The sequence below is a fragment of the Tauraco erythrolophus genome, chromosome 8 (assembly GCF_009769465.1).
Source record: "Tauraco erythrolophus isolate bTauEry1 chromosome 8, bTauEry1.pri, whole genome shotgun sequence".
In the NCBI taxonomy this organism is placed as follows: domain Eukaryota; kingdom Metazoa; phylum Chordata; class Aves; order Musophagiformes; family Musophagidae; genus Tauraco; species Tauraco erythrolophus.
The window spans coordinates 20,335,827-20,353,194 of record NC_141472.1 but is presented as its reverse complement, the minus strand read 5'-3'; the positions used below and the strand labels follow the sequence as shown (position 1 = coordinate 20,353,194).

General features: G+C 43.0%; 1 protein-coding gene across 1 annotated transcript in view; it reads right to left on the bottom strand.

The window, feature by feature from the left end:
* The window catches only part of CHN1 (chimerin 1), a 104,743-nt gene that overhangs the window by 29,840 nt on the left and 57,535 nt on the right, over positions 1–17,368 (bottom strand). The window contains exon 7 of the mRNA XM_086615459.1: positions 67–144. Within this exon, the coding sequence (XP_086471585.1) occupies positions 67–144 (78 nt within the window). The remainder of the gene's footprint in view (positions 1–66; positions 145–17,368) is intronic.

Genomic DNA, 17,368 nt, shown 5'->3' with positions numbered 1-17,368 from the left:
ACCCATTTTAAAATGAAAACCATAGCCCCTGTGCCTTCAAAAGCAAAAAGTAGCATAATTTCTTACCTTGAAGTTATGAATCTTCTCGTATTTTGGAACATGTTCGTTTTCTTTCAGAGTTGCTCTTCTGACAAGCGATGTCAACTGCGAATAAGCAAAGAGTTTAAGAGGTTGCCAGATTGTCACAGACGACTTCTGAGTACCCAGTTTCATTCCCAAGGCCGCTATCAACAAATCTTGCTGCCGGCTCTCCTGCTTCGAGTTGTGCACCGCAGACCTATTCGCTCTGTGCCCTGACCAGGACTCTTTGGACGGCATTTTGGAGCTGACGGCAGGGAGCTACGGCCCCCCCGCACCGACCTGCGCCCCGTCTGCCTCAGACCCGATGTGAAAAACCGAAAAGGACCATGTCGGGAACCTAAACGGCTCGGGAGGGCGGCGCGGCCATGGCAGGGCACTTGTTCACCGGGCGGCTAACTCAGCGAGCCGGGCTCCTCTCCGCTGCGGGCGCGGGGGCTCGGGCCTGCCGGTGGGCGGCCGGCACGGGCACGGGCACGGGCAGGGACAGGGGCAGGGACAGGGGCAGGGGCGGCAGCCAGCGGCGGGAGGGCGCAGCCCGCAGCCTCTCCCTCCATCAGCAGCGGGGGCGCGGGGACGCTCCCCTCAGCACCCGCCTCCCGCCCCGCTGCCCGCGTCGGGGAGCGACGCTGCGCCGCGCTGCACCGCGCCGAGCGACGCGGCGCGGAACGGCACCGCCCCCGGGGCGGGGGCCGGGCGGGGGCGGCCCCGCGGCCCCCCGGCGGCCGCAGCCAATGGAGCCCCGGCGAGGCGGGCACCGCCGCTCCTTTCGCCGCCGCCGCGGCTGGCTGCGGGAGAAGTACCGGCGAGGGGTGAGTCACGCACCGCTACAAAATGGCATCTCGCCCTTTGGGGGTGCGGGGGGTGTCAGGGCACCCCCGGATGCGCACGGGGAACGGCAGCCCCAGGGGACGGGGCAGAAAGCGGCTCTCCCCGACCCCCGCGTCTGAGCTGGGCTGGGCAGCAGGAGGTAAGGCTGGCAGCAGTTAACGTACCGCTGATGCTCATCGCTTTTCTTTTAAAGTTGTATTTTTCAATGCCTTTCGTATAAAAAGAGGCCCGTCAAACTCACATCGTGTTGTCAGCCTCTTCTAGTAGTGACGTGACCGCAAACACTACCTAAAAGTTCACCACACCACCCCCTCCACCAAGCATCTAAACCCTGAATGGCTGTGGTGCCCCTCATTAGGGATTTATGAACGTTAACAGCAGGTGAATGACACAGAGTCCTAAATCAGACTGAAATCTGCTGTTTGGACTGATGCAACTGACAATGCAACGTGCACAGGACGATCCAGTTCCAAGCCAAATGAAAGAGTATTTCACATTGGCATCATTAAAGTGTTGCCACAGGACGCAGCAGAGTCCAAGCATGATGGGCTCACACACGACTAGGGCAGACCATGCCATGTCAACCTGGAGCTGCTCCCTGGGGCAGCCCAGCTCAGGGAGGCTCTCTTCAGCTGCAGGCTGACGGTGGGGAGGGGACACCACGATGGCCGCTCAGCTCCTGCCCTTTCTCTCCTAGTGCTCTCCAAGCATTCGTGAACAGCCTTTGTCAGAGATGGCAAAACCAGACCTTTGGTCTGGCTTACTATGGCAGCGATTTGCAGCATGGGGCTGACCACCATCCCGACATCAGGGCGCCAGAGGACCTCTCCTTGTGCACAGCCTGCCAGTGCAGCTAGCCACAGCGGAGCCCGCCCTCCCCTTGCCACTGGCTGCAGCACCACAACCGCTCTCCCTTCTGCAGCAAAGGTATTTTTATCTCTCATGACTCAGTAACAACCAAAGACTAGCACAGTTTGTCGCAGTCTTCTGGGTGGAATTGGTGTTTTGCAGCTGGAGCACAGTGTTACCATTTAGCTCGATCCTGCCAATACAGCTGAGAGTAATGCTCACTGTGAGCCCCTCCTCCTCTGTTCCCTTGCATGGCCACCAGTACCTTCTCCACACGTTTTAAAAATCAGCTGGGTTTCAGCACAGGGTCAGGTTGCAGAGATGAAGGATCAGCATATGTGCTTCACCAACCACTAATCTGCAATGCAAGTTAATAGCTAATAATCTGAAGATCGGCTATAGATTATACAGGATGAAGCTGCTGGGCATTAGTGGCTCATCCAGGGGCCTTAGGAGTATCTGGCTCAGTTCCTGGTTTCAGTACAATCAGGAGGCTGGTAAGAGATGGCAAAACCTGACCCACTCATCTGCATGATGTATAAGAATAGTAGGGACCCAGGGGAGGAGAAAGCAGACAGGCTTTTGAGCTCATTCTCTCCCTGCTTTCTAGCTAAAGCCACTCCACAGTGCCATTCCCAAGGACTACATCAGCTAAAAGTCCTCATGGAACAAGGTGTACCTAAACCTGCCCCAGAGGAGTCATCCTCTCCAAACAGCTTTGAGCGACAACAGGCTCAGGAAGCAAATTGTGGAGTTCTGGAAACACAGGTTTGTTACGCACTTCCTTGGAACCCCAAAATCCTCTCATTTTTTAAAGGAGAAAAAAATAAATCACCAAAACTTCATATTAGGAAATAAACTCTTCAAAAATTGAATTCGTTGGAAATAAATAACCCAGTGATTTTCAAGAGTACATTTACTATCCAAATTAACCCTTATTATTTGTATAATTCCACTTAAGAAGCAAGATAGAGCATTCTGAATTTTCCTTTCAATCATTGGTAGAGCGTATGTTTGTTTTTTGGCATACTTAGTCCTTAATTGTCAGCTTCCTTTTTCCTAATTCTGAAGAACCAATTTATTTTCCATTGCACTTCAGAGTCACATTAGTAGAAACCAATCTCTGGATCCTGGAAAATTAAATCTTAAGGATGCCAATAAAAAGGTAAGCAAAACTACCCAACAGGGAAAGGTCCTATCTCATGGCTGTGATTATGAAAACGTGTTATAATCTAGAAACCAGTTATAAGATTATGAATTTTAATTCTAACATTACTTTGCTTTACAGTATTCTAACTCAGACTGCTTATTGGTTTCACATAAATCAGCTTCCCATTGTTCAGTGCAAAGCATTTTCTGCTGTTTACAAACATAGGAATACTGGGCTCACCTACACTTACAGCCCATCACACGTGCTACGTGCACTGTTGTGCATACCAGAAACCTCGACTGAAAGAAAGTTAAAGCCATAAAGCTACCAACTGAAAAATTATGAACAATATGTTATCTATTTCTTACATATATTTCCCCAACATAAGGTAGTGTTGTAATTAAAATTCATACAACTGCTTTCAGATGACGTAATTCAATAATGCACACACTCATTCTTCTGCTATTGCCTAACTTTGGGAGTTTGGCACTGCAAGCTAGTGCACTTCTTAACACAGCCCACTTCCTTTATTTTGAAAACCAAAACGGAGAATGAAACTTCTGTTGTACACACCTTCCTGACCACAGTTTGGGTCTTCGGGCAGGTCCAGATCTTTAGCTTACCAGTATGTAAGATAATAAAGTGAGAGAGAGCAAGCCACTGTCTGCACGTCGCCCTCATCACTGCAGAGATGAGTCACCATCCCTGAGAGCAAAGGTACGGAGTCAGGGACCTAGGGGTTCAGCTCCAGCCCTGCAGGAAGCTGTCCTCTCCCAATGCGCTCTCCTGCTCCCCACGCTCTGTGCCATCTCTGTTCCCAGCCCGCAGGTCCTGCTCTTCTCCTTACAACCTTGTCTGGCTCCCGATTCAATGCCTGCTCTCCACCAGTGGCTCCTGCACTCCCACCCGCCAGCAAAGTCTCCTTTCCACAGCCCTTTCATTGCCCAACAGTTATCTCTATAACTTTCCCAGTCTGAAGTCTACCTTAATGGAGACAGTTACTAGATACTCTCTGCTACATACTGGATGAAAAAGAGGTAGAAATCTGAGGAGAAAAGTTGTCTCCCTTCCACTTTTCTAAGTAAAGTCTAATTTTTTTTTTTTTTTATTAATTGTTTGTGACGGACATTTGCAATCATTGCATGCATAGGGAACAATATGCTGTGCAGACTCCAGGAGGAAGGAAACTGCAGGGCTGTCTTTTTAAAATTTAATTTAAGGACGTGATTTCACAGGATTGAGGTGAACTGAAAATGGCATGACTGGAAGTAATAGCCGAGCAGCCTCTGAGCAGAGCATGCAACCAGAGCAGCCCCTCAGTCCTGTATGTTTTAGTGACTTAAATGAGCACTAAAAACTAAACCCAGCAACACTACAACCTTTAAACCAAGACATCTGTTTAGAGGTTCTACATTGTACATATGGACCAAAGGAAAAAAAAAAACCATAAAAAAGACTGTTACCTGCTATTTCAAATGTTCTCATTTTTCTAAAGCCTCAACCATAACAGTGATTCAGTCTAGATCCTGCTGGGACCCCACTTTCCTTACTTCCCCCTGGAGTAGTCCTTCAGGGTGTGGGAGAAACAGCTGTGCTCTTGAGCACTATTTGCTCTCAGTGTTGGCTGGATAATATATGCATATTTTCTGGTACTAATCTCACAATCAGTAAGTCTTATGAAGACTCCACAGAATTGATTTTAAAGTCATCCATGGCTTGCAGTAAATTCCAATTAGTCACTCTCTGAAAGACACATTATGTAAGTCTAATGCAGTCCCACAATTCAGTCAACATTTGGACAAATTCTCTTTCTAAAAAGTCAAATTGATGCATTTCCCATTTGTCGAGTTATAAACTAAAACCACTTAGGAAGAAAAAAACAAACACAACAAAACAGAAAATTCAAGAGTTAGGTTAAGCTCACAAGTCCTAAAATGCCCAGATTAGACTTGATTAGACCTCCTGAAGCCCACGTGCATTTCCAGTACGATGTAGTGTTTAGTTTCACGACCACCTGGCTCCTCTCTCAAACACAGTATCGTGTTTTCTTCAGTCTCCGGAATGCACTGCAGGCTTTTCATTCTCATATGGTATTTTCATGTTGTTATGACTAAATACGCCTTTATTGTTTCAGACTTCATATATAATATGATCCCTTCCTTCTAAGGAATGTATTTTATTAATAATTATAACTAGCAGTTACATTGCATGCATTTTTTTCAAAATCAAAGATGATGCCTTATTGTATATATCTCAAGAAACAAGATATTTGGGTTGCTATGTGGTTAGCCACTGTATATTTTGTCATGTTCTGTTTCATTGTATAGCTCATTTACCCACATGTATATGCTCACAAAATCTTTCCTTGCCTGAACACTTTATGAGTGTATTTTATGGGCTCAGTACACGATTTCCAAAAGCTAATCAGTCAGATTGTGAAACTGAGCCCAATTTCCTCAATGCAGTTCTCAGTGGAGGCTTGTTCCATGCTAAATATAATTTTCCCAGTCACATCTTTCACAGAATTGTTCCAAGGGGGGAAGGGGAGCCCAAAATTTTACTTTTTCTTTAAAATGGGTGATAAGCTTTTTTCATTTCCTTCTCTTGCAGACATGCTGCTGCCAGGCATAGCCTCTGCCCACGGATGGACAGTATGAACCATTGGAATGCTACTTAAAGAAAGTTCAACCTGAAAGCTGACGTTTCAGGAGCTGGATGGCAAGGACCATCACGCGGTCTGAGCCACCAGGGTAAGACTTCTCCTGCTGCCATTCCAGCAGAGCCACATTGACCTGGCACGAGGACAGCATCAGGCTCACACAACACCCAAAGCATGCTGAGATCCTCAGGCAGCACACAACCCCGCTTTGAGTCCACAGTTACCGACAGGGGAGTTGGGGTTTAAGACATAGCTGAATGATGAAAACTTACTGCTGAGAAAAGTTCTATTTTTTTATTAAAAAATTTTCCAAATGGACTGGCTTCTAATTAAATCAGACCTTCCCATCCCTGCTCCCCCAGTGAAATATTTATTGCAAAATGTAAAGAAACAACTATATTTCTGAATTTTTATTGCTGATAAAACTGTATGTGATTTCCTCAGCAGGTAACGAACATTTTCATACACAGAATTTAAAAAGAAGTTTTTTAAAAAATGTTTTAATTAAAACCTTAATTGAACAAATTCACCTAAAGTGTTGGCTTGGTTTAAAGTATGATCGGTAAATTAAAAAAAAAAAAAAAAATAATTGAAACCAAAGTTTAAATTATGGAAAAAATATTGCACAATACTGCTGCCAGAAATTACTGCATAAAAAGTGAGTTCATTTGGTACTGTATTGTGGAATACAATTAGAGTGTATTAGCAGTATTCGGGAAGATTTTATGTTTGCGCTGACGTGCTTACCAGAAATACCCTGAAGTACCCCTGTTTTGATAACAAGGGAGAGTACTCATAAAAAAGCAGAGAAATCTTAGGGGAAGTCAACAGAAAAGCTGTTTTTCTGTAGCTTTAGTCCTATAACCTACTGGTCACCGCAGCTGATTGGGATCTAGGTCAGCTGGCTGATTTTGTTCCTAGTGCTGTGATAGGCTGTAGATTTGCTCCTGGCAGTTACCGATACGGACCTTTGGAAGTGGCAAGTCGAAACCACCCACTGGCAGAAAGCATCCACTGTGCCTGTTCCTCTCTTCCAATGACTGACAAGACAAAAACAATTAACGTTTGCTGTTCCGGATGGTGGCACAAAAGCATGGCACTTTTTAGTGGCAAGCAACACACTTCTCTTCTTAGGAAGAGGGCTATTTTGGTGTATAACCACGGACCTAGTCATGGCAAAATAAAATAAAAATCTCACAGCATCTGTATAAGAAGTTCTGCTTTTGTTCTGGTTCTGGAGGACCTTGCTAACATCAAGCGACTTGGCTTTTAGCAAGGTCAGCAGCTGGCCCGCTGTGTCCACCGAAGAAGGGGGGGCAATTCTGGGGATTTCCTTCACGCTCTGTAGGTACAAATAGCACCATGGACGTGTGTGGGGGTACGCGAGAACGCGTGCAGGCAGGGACGTGGATGTTGCAATCAATAACAGTGCTAAGCTGGGTTTTACAAGCAATAGCTATGACTTCATTTATGCTGTATAAAAATACGCTTCCTCACGGGGTGGTGTTCTGGGTGAGACAGTGCAGTCCTGCCCCCCTCCTGGGCTCCTGCCTCATCCTGGTTTGATCCTGAGCCAGCTGAAGCCACAGGGCTCTTCCCTACAGACACCGATGCAGGACATCCCCACGGCCCCTGGCTGCCTCTGTGAAAATGACCAACTGTTCCAGCCCTTCCCTCAAAGTCAGAGACTACCAGACTGCTCACAAGGGGCAAGATATGACTGCATGACAAAAGCAGAGCTGCTACCAAGCTGCGTGACGCTGAGGCAGGATATGTCAATCAAACACCATGATAAAAGCTACCCAGAAAGCCCAGAAACGAGCTCTTTTCACTCGTAACTCTGACAACGTTGAGGAAAGCAGTTCCCCATGACCATGAGTTCCAGTTGGGGTATCAGCCTCAGCAGTTCTCTCCTTGCTTTACAGCAGCTCATTACGACGAACCCTTTATTTCCTTGGGAAAATAAGCTGCCTTAAAAGGGGGCCAACCCCAGCCAAACTTCGGAAGTACAGAAGGGGACTAGGAGCTGGTAGAGCAAAAAAGATGCCACTTCCCTGCCTCAGGTGGCTGGCGGCATCGCTGTTCCCCAGGCAAGGTGTGCAAGACGGTTCATGAGCAAGGAGAGAAGCATGGTGAAACACCAGAATTTGTCTCCAGTAAATGCTCCAGATGAAGCCTGTCCTTTAGAGCTTTGCTTTCAGTCTCTTCCATCCACCCTTCCGCTCTTCATAGCTTTGGTTTTGGTCCATCCTGTCTTTCTCTCCTCCTGCTGGCAGCCTGGGCCATGGAGGTGAAGCCAAACCGTGAGTTAAAGCAGCCGCCTGTGCCAGGTACTCCTGTCCTGGGGAAAGGTGGGAGCACTACTCACATCGCACTGTTATGCATTGCTAAATCAGGGCTAAAGAGGTCTGTCTTGCAGCTATGAGACCTGTGGGAAGAAGAGTCGATGGAGCAAGGAGGTTGGCCCAAGAGAGCAACCCTCATGCTCCAGCAACATGCAGAGGCTGCTCCTCAGCAGCTTCTCCATCTCGCTCCCCTTTAGTCAGCGCTTTCTTTCAGCTAACAGCATCGCGTTTTCTTCCCTTCCCTGGTCTGCAGAGTGTCTCCTGCCTGGCATGCAGAGAGCTCTGCCCTCGCCACCCAGGCATGACTGATGTTTGTTGCAGCAAGGGGTCACTCTGGCAAAAGCCTCTTGATTTGCGACACGTCGAGGCAGACAGTATTCCAAAAAGACCTTAAAAGTCACTTATAAATGCCACGAGACAATGTGGGCTACAGGAGTGAGAACAGTCAAAATGTAATGCGAATTGGCAGCTGCATGAATGCTACTCTCTTGGCAAATGGTCTTCGTTATTAATATACTACATTTAAGCATCGTAAGAGAGAACAGGCTGTTAGACTAATCTTCTGAAACCACAAGGGACTGGTGATAGTTTATTTCTCGTCTGATCATCTAAGAATTTCCTCAAATAAAAGGAAAAATAAAAATTAAAAAAAAAGAAGGAAAAAAAGAGAAGGCACATCAAAAAGCTTTAACTATACCCTTGGATGAGGAACCTTACCTGTTTCCTACAAGGAAATGTTGACAGTGGCCAAACTTTATGAAATAAATAATTTACAACACTTCCTTTATGATATCCATCTAAGAATCATATTGATAAAAGCAGTTTTTACAATAAAACTCTCTATCTTTTTGTAACTAAAAATACGTACACTCAGAGATAATGACAATCATGTAATTCACAAAGTCTTTCTATTATTTATATTTATTAGGATTTTTTTTTTTCATTTATTCCTCATGGAATAGGAGCTTTGGCTACTGGTGTAACATAGGCAAGTGGTATGGAAATTTCTTTTTAAGTCTCATTAATATTTTCTTACCTGATGTATAACAGTCATCTCACATTAGTCTTGCCTGGCAGTCTTATGTGTCTAATATTAGCCTTTTTTTGTTCTACACAGTAATTCAATTTAGAGTAATTCAATGTATGTTATAATTGAAAACTGCAGCTCATTAATTTCTAAACACTCTTTGTATTTCAGACTACACCTGCTCCTTTGGCATGTCCTCTCTTCTGAATCCATCCACTTCTTCCTAATAAGCTATGTTGCTATGATACACGTGCTATCACAGTTTCTTTCTTCAACATGCTTTCAGTCCATAATCATACTTATTTAGCATAAATAAGACTAAGAGTGCAAAGTCTCCTAATCCTTCCTTAATTATCACTTGATTCAAGCCCATTAATCAAGGTGAAAACAATTTTTAACCTGAAGGAATACCAGACTTGTGACGTGCACACGTCAGCATTCTTGCAAAATTTATAATGGCGAAAACCTGCTTATGGACCACCTCACTGCAGAAAAATTACAAAATGGGACTCCTTGCACACTCCGATCACCCGTTCTCTAGGAGCACATGTGTCCATGGGCACAGCTGCACCGCTGCTGTGGGTCAAGGTCTACGTTCATTTTTGTCGTACAATGCAATTAGGCAGATTAAGAAAATGAGGTAGGCTGATCATCCTTCAAACGAGTCTCTCATGTAGGCTCCCACTACCCTTGCATAAATCTCTATTTAAATCAGGACTGGTTTGAAACCTGCAATGAATGAAACCAGAGTGGAATTGACAGTGGAATTATACTCTGCTCCCAAAGTAAAATTATCAGTTATTATCAAATTACCAGTTTATTGCCATCCATAAAATCTTCTAATCCCTGATTGCATTCTCAGAAAAGGCTCATTTTACATTCTGTTGACCAGCATTCCAATTTTCTCATCTCTCCTTTGTCACATATGGTTCATCTTTCCTATTTATTCCCTCTTAGCTTCCTAATTAACATTTTAAAATGCCTCTGTCATGAAAATTTTCATGTAAGGGCAGGAACCATCCCATTTCCCTAGAGGAAGCTATAACTGTTAAAAATTCTTACTTGAGACAGGCACTCAAGAAACCATCGTCTCACATGGTCAAACCCAGCATCTTTGAAACAAATTTAAACAATGTCTTGATCTGAAAACGGAATCATTCTGAATTATGCAAAATGGGGCTGGCAATGCATATACCCATCATAAATTTGGGCTACGCAGATTATTTACCTCTTGGGGGAGAAGCAGGCATTGGCATGTGGACAGGTTATACAACTTCTGTTATACAAGAGGGACTTTAGGGGTTTTTGTTTTGTGTGTTTGTTTTTTTTTTCCCCTCCCAGCAAGTCTATAGTTTCTTGCAACACAATGTTTAGTTGATGTCTACTTTCTGTTCAAATACACTAGTCCTAGGTCCCAATCAGTAACTCAAAGATCTACATTTGGGATTTCAGAGGCATATATGATCTTTGGACAGAAACTCTTATTTTGAGTATAGGGCACATCGAAGCTAAAATACTAAGTTTGAGGAATAGTTCCATTTCTTAAATTCATTTGGCAATGAACGAAATCATTGGCAATGAACAAAATGTTTATCTAGCACAACAGCTTTCTTCTTACTTAGTCAGGTTTTTCATCTCATCTTACAGGGCAATTTTTTATTCGTACTGCCACCGTCAACCAGCACTTTAAGTGACATTGCTCACAAGATTTCTAACACTGAGGTTGTTTAAATTTTCAACAATAAAAACAGCCCAAGAGAATTAACCCATAAGGCCCATAAAAAAGAAAAATTATCCAGTAAGCTCTCAGCATTATCAACTTGCTGAGCAACTCCAGTGTGTGACAAAAGTGATCGGCAGCTTCCAGGCACCAGGCTGCAGCACTGCGACAAATGCTAGCAAGGATCTGAAGGCTGGAATGAATGAGAAGCTGTCACTTAAAAGAATGAGCACTTCAAATTCTGTGAAACATAACACACGATACTTTTTGCAATTTTTGTGCATTTGTATTAAACACATTGTTACTCTAATCATCAGCCAATTCACAGAAAATGCCTGAATGCAAGTGTAATTCACTATCATATTAACTTTGGTAAATGCTTCAAGACTTTTCCAGCAATGTAAAATCAGCAGAAATCTTCAACCAATAAACTATTTGATACATCATATAAAGCACAGAGTTTTAAAAATATTTCACCATTACATGCAAAATGGAAATTGAAAATATAGCCTTTCATATTTTCACAGTAAAAAGGGGAAAAGCTGCTTGCCTCTAAGTGCTACTAAGCTAATTCACAAATTGGAAATCTTAAAAAAAACTACTAAATCACATGCATGTATGACTAAAGTTTAATAGAAGACATTATACTTCAGGATACTAGCTCTGATGTTCCTTAGGCAAACTGTTTCAAACTGCTTTAGCTCTGACCAAATGCAAGAATAATCCCCACTAAGAAGCCAGATAGTCTAGGTGCATTGTAATCTGAATGTCACTACTAGAAACACATCACTCTGTAGTTGCCTTGGAAGTTGTATGGATGTGAGGAATATCAATACTAGTACGATGAAGATTAGAGCAACAACTGTTCATCAACTGAGAATCAGATTTTTCAGAGTGATGATTCTTACCTTGCTTAAACATTAGGACTGTAGGAACAGGTAATGCCAGAAGCAACACTGTTTCTAACTGCTGATGCCACGCAGAAAAAAGGTTAAATATGGAAAAGTTTAGTGTTCTGAAAGTTAATGATCAAAGGAAGACTTTGCAAAACTGTCAAGAGTTGCTGTCTTCGCTGCTGACGAGTGTGACAGGCTTGAAGTAATAAGAGCAAGCAGTTTATTGAGCTTAGTAACAAAACTGCTCTCCTTACTTTGTTCAAATTCAGAAAGGAAAAACATTCAGGTAGAGACTAAAACTAAGCATAAGAAGTTTTATCTGAAAATATCTTTTTTCTTGTGAAAGATTAAAAGGAAAGAAACAAGGGCTAGAACAGATCAGCTTCTGTGGCATTAACCGCAGGATAAATGGTTGTTCTTTTTTCTTTCACAGTCTAATACTTCATTTAGGCACCTCTAACTACTTCTCTTTCTGCTACCACTTCTGAACCAAGCATTTCACTTTTCGTGGGTCTTAAGGGTTTGGCAACCACCTATGAACGGGCAATTATTAGCGAAGCAGACGTGCCTATCAGGGCATTCCCTAACCGAATGGGGGGCAACACACCAGACCGCCACAGCTCCATGTCCTTTCCATCTTTGTACAGAAGTCAAATGGCACGAATCTGTACTTGTGAGCATGTAAACAGTGACCTATGTAAAATGCTCTCCCCACTCCCATCTAAATAAAACCCACACCCCTCCTCTGCAAACAGCAAGGAGAAAAAGGAGCTTATCTGAATAATGACAGAGGGAAGTGGAGAAAATCCCTGGTAGTCAGACTCAGCACAGATTTATGCAGGCTACAGAGTTGCAGAGGGTGTAAAACAAGACATATCAGATATTAGCTCACAGCCAAAGGAGCTACAAACCTCACGTCCCACAGCTTGGGACTGTCACGTTGGACTAGTGACCAGACCTGGCCCTGCCTAGTTTATGAGATTAGGCACAATCATAGCCCAAGGTGATTATCACCAGCTATACAGTGTCACGTTATAAAGTCTAAGTGAGGTAAGAAACTTGTAAATAACAAAATTATCCTTTTATAGGGCTCTTAATTCAACAGTCCAGCCTGTTTCCTGTAGAAGTGATTAGTAATAGAAAATAATTAGGAGATGCCAGATGGGAGGAGGAGTTTATAAAAAAAAAAAAAAGACCCAAAACTCACACAGCTAAGGAATGAGAACAACAAATGAGGGAGCTGCCAGCTAACAACCCACCACAGTCCCCCACCATCCTGGAAGCTCTTTGCCTAAGCAATAACTGACTACCACATGCCTGCTTTAGAGACTGCTCTGAAAGAGACCCACCTTCTCCATTCTATGGACTCTGCATGGACTGTTCAGTCGTGACAAGGCGTAAAAGGTCAAAGGAAACCACAGGTTTTTAAAAACAAGATTATAATTTCCTTATAAATGGCTATAAGGCTTCCCCACTATACATCTAGGCAGCCTTTTTGGAAATCTCAAGTGTAAGTTGTGTAGAGAAGGTAAGCAGCAGACTCCTATAGCGTGTTAGGACTGAAGCCACAACAGCTCTCCACTGCTCATTAGGAGTTGAGCTGGACCTATTTCTATGTCCCATCTACTAAGGTCCACCAGAACGGGAAAAATCTGTCCCCCCAAAGAGCGCCCAAAGCAAGCTCTCCTCTTTGGCTCTTCAAGAGCTAAGGGGAATTCCTTCCTCCCTCCCTGTGATCCTCCTTGCGCTAGCCTATCCCAGTTAAAAAGGAAGAAAACTTCTGCCAGTACACATGAGAGCAGCTAAGGTTATATGGTACTTTTTGAAGGGCATTAAAAATGTAACCAGATCCAAACCACCAAGCATTAGAAGCCCTGGAAAGAACTGCTGGTGAGGGCTTCACGCTGACCTACCTCAAAACACTGAGAAACACAGGGAAAGAATAATAGCTTATTCATTGCTAATGGTTTCATTTTATCAGCAACAACACAACCAGTATTCTTCAGATTTAATTGCACAGCAACTGTACTGCTTTACAGCCTTTTTAACAGTTACGTACACTATTCACTTAACAAAGCCTCCATCAGGCACAGGGCATATGCTGAGGGTAATTACTCCCCACGCTTTTGCTGAGGGTCCAGTCTGTGAGACCAGACCCCCCGATTTCACATGGCAGCTGCCTGTCTCAGTATAATGAGACACTGGACGCTCTGAAGACTGTATCTTTGTGTACACATCTCACATGCTGGATCATAAAAGAGCCACGCTTACATGAAAAAACAGAAAGCAATGTGAAAAGTCATCTCAGCAAGCAGTCAAGCAACTTGTACCCATGACAAAAGGCTGAAGCAGGATGCTGATCCTCATCTGTGCTTACCTACCAAACAGAGAAAACCTCTCTACGGGAGAAGAATCTCGATGACAGCACGCTGTGTGTTGGATTGACCTAAGCCACTCCTCACTGTCTGAAGTTTGTGGAGCCTTATTTGTTTCAAACCTTGTAATGCTAGACCAGTAATCAGGCTACCAGCGCAAACACACAACTTTGACTTGACGTTAATCCCAGACACGATTGTGTAAGCGTTACATTAACTTGCTTTGGAGGCACAGAGGCAGGCAGGTGAGGTCCTGTGAGGCTAACTGGACTCAGCTGGGATGCTGTTAGTAACCCACAGGAACTAATAGAGCACAGCTGAGCACCAACCAGAGCTGGCAAGGAGAGAAGAAAGAATTTGGCCTGGGAAAAACAGGAGAGCTATGGGACTGGGTTTAGCACTGAAGCTGAGCTACAGGTCCAGCTAGAGACCCTTAAAAAACAAGTCTGGCTTGCTAATTTATCCTTTATAAGCACAAGATACTGACAAGAGAAAAACTATATATTCTGTGACCCGAGGATTAAATTAGGAAAGTTTATGTATGCTTCATTTGGAAGCTCTGAATCTTAAAACAAGATCAGTTTATATAATCTTTTTAGTGTATCAATTTTACTGCCACACTGAATGTAAATAAGGGCCTAGGTTACTCTTGGTGATGATGAGTAGAAAAAGCACTCAGCAGTTTGGAGAAAATAATTTTCTTTGTGCCCATGTTTGCACACTGGACAGCACGTGCGATTAGCTCTCCTTCCTTGGGTCTTAATAAACATACAGTTAAGTTAAAAACATACATGCTTATAAAAAGGCCCCACAACCATTTGCAGTCTTAGTTTGAACTGTACGTGCCATACATAATGGCCCTAGAACCCTACCACCAAAACCACTAATGCACAGAGAGGGAAGATGAGGAAGACTGAGGCTGGGGCAATCTCTGCAGAGTACGACGTGGCCGATAACACTGGAGCAGCTACCTAAAAAGTAGGCTTGTCTTTCATCCTGCTAAGGAACTTTCTTGGTATTGACAAAATTGTCTGTGCTTTGAAGTCTCTGCTGAAAGATGGGCTAAACCCAGAAGAAATAAATAGAAGTTTTTGCCTTCCACAGAGTTATGTTTTATTTATAAATTACATTAAACTTACAGAGTGATTGTCATGGACACCCGCGCAGGGACTGGAAAGGAACATTTGTGAGAAAAGAGTTGACAATCTCCTCAAGTTAACCCATGGGATTCTTCAGCGCTCAGTCTCCTGCGTCTTTAAATATACTTTAAGGTAAACATTTATCAGTTGGACTTTTAAAAACATTATTGCTTCATCGCTACCCTTGTTATAGCTACGGCTTGTCTAGAGTTTTACATGCTACACAACCATCTTTTCTTATAAACCTAAGTTAATTCAAGCAAAATTTCAAACAGCTTCCAGCATCAAGATTGCTTCACTCTCAAAGCACACTTTCCTCCCTGATTATTAAGACCAAGTCTTCTTTTTAGTTCCTATCAGTTTCAGCACTGGCACTACTGGGCACCACACACTGTTGTTCCTCCATCACAGACCTTGCTAAGGTGGCTTACACTTCTACGACAGCCTACTGTAACCTCCTCAGCTACATTTTCTGATGTCCTTTCACTGAAGATAAAACAAGCCCTGGTGAAGGAAGGTTTCAAGCAGATTTTACTAACAGATTTGACTGAGACCAAAGGTAGAAAAGTAATAGTGTCATTTAATGAAAATATCACTGTCAGTTCAAGGTTGGAAAGCGAGACTTGTCCCTCTGCAAACACTCATAAGTATGACCTTCGATTTTGCATGTGGAGGCTGTTATGAATCCGTTAGAAATGTACACAGAGATCGCAATTAACTTTGTGATCTGGATTATCTTTGGAGGCAGGCTGAAAAGCATGCTTCCTACTAAAATGACACAGGTTTTCATTTCTAGATCTCCTTGCACAGGGTTGCAGACTATCAGCCTTCATCACTATGGAGGAAAAAATGGTATCACCACTAAGGTCATTAAAAATAGAAAAAAAGAGTGCTTTTGTTGAGTGACTGCTGCCACAAACCTTCTCTCAATTCCTTCCATCTGTAGGAATTGAACTGAATGTAGTGCAGTGTAGAAGGGGTCTTTAATTGATTTGCAGCCACTTAAGTTTCTTGAAGAAATAGCACTTATCACCAAAGTGAATGTGAATAAATGGGATTCAGTTGCTATCTTAACATGAACCTCAGCATTTCATTCTGAAAGACAGGGTAACTCATAACTAATTATTTCATTTTCTCATAATAAATATTAAATCTTGAAAAAATCACTTGTACAACTTCTTACATTAATATCTCAAAAGCATGTCAAAATGAAAAAAAAATCATGTTTTGCAGGGCTTTCAAGAAGGATTTTGATATATGTATCTAGGTATTTATTAATTTCTGAGAGCTACCATTTTTATAAGGTATTTAACCGAATCAAGTCATCTGTGCCGAGGCCATAATTACCTTTGAGAGTGGAGAATGTTCAGAGCTCTATCAGTATTCATGGCACGGGAGGAATAGTAAATCTTGTGATACTGGGTATTATTTCCACTTCCACGAGGCCATACAGACTGAATCCACATGGGAAGCCCCCTTTCAAATGAATCTTAGCCCTCTCTTAACACACAGACCACGATGGCTGCACAATTGAGTTCTGAACAATCTGCAGACTGTTTTGGGAACCAGTGTTACCTTTTTAGCACAGCAGCTAAAACATCTATTTAGGGCATTCGAGCATGACAAGCAGTCTCCTGTTTTCAATCTCCACTCCTCCAGTTATCTCTGACTATTAGTTCTTTCACAGGTTATGAAAATCATAAATCATTAACCCAGATTTTTAATTTTAATTTTTAATATACACTTGCATAGGGTAAACAGTCATATTCCTTCTCATAATCAGTGAAACACATGCTGCGCAGTGGATTATATTCTCATGCTTTTCCTATTAAAAACTGCATCTTAAATCACACCACAATATGGTCCCTTGCAGGACTCGGTACTTAGGAGTATTGTGATTTGTGTCCTTCAATCCTCATCTAGTGATTGCATAATTGTTGTCTTTTCATCTTTTACGGTCTTTAAATCCTTCCCCTTTACTAAAGCTCCTTTTTAGTGTATTGCATATGACAAGTCACTCAACACATGCTGAATTCTTCTACTATAAATTAATTGCTGAAAAGAGTGGGGAACAAATAAAGTATTATTAGTGCATGCTGGGAGGCATCTAGCACAAATCTGTGGTGTTTCCTGCTACATTCGTTTGCCACAACAAATTCAAGGCTAGGTGAAGTGCTCTTTAATATTTCATTCTCAAGTCTGAGGTGCATTCTCTGGCTGTCCAATTTCCTCCACTTGACTTTATGGCAGAAAGTGAAACTACGTTCCCACCAGCTGTTCCCATGTCAGAGCCTGTGCA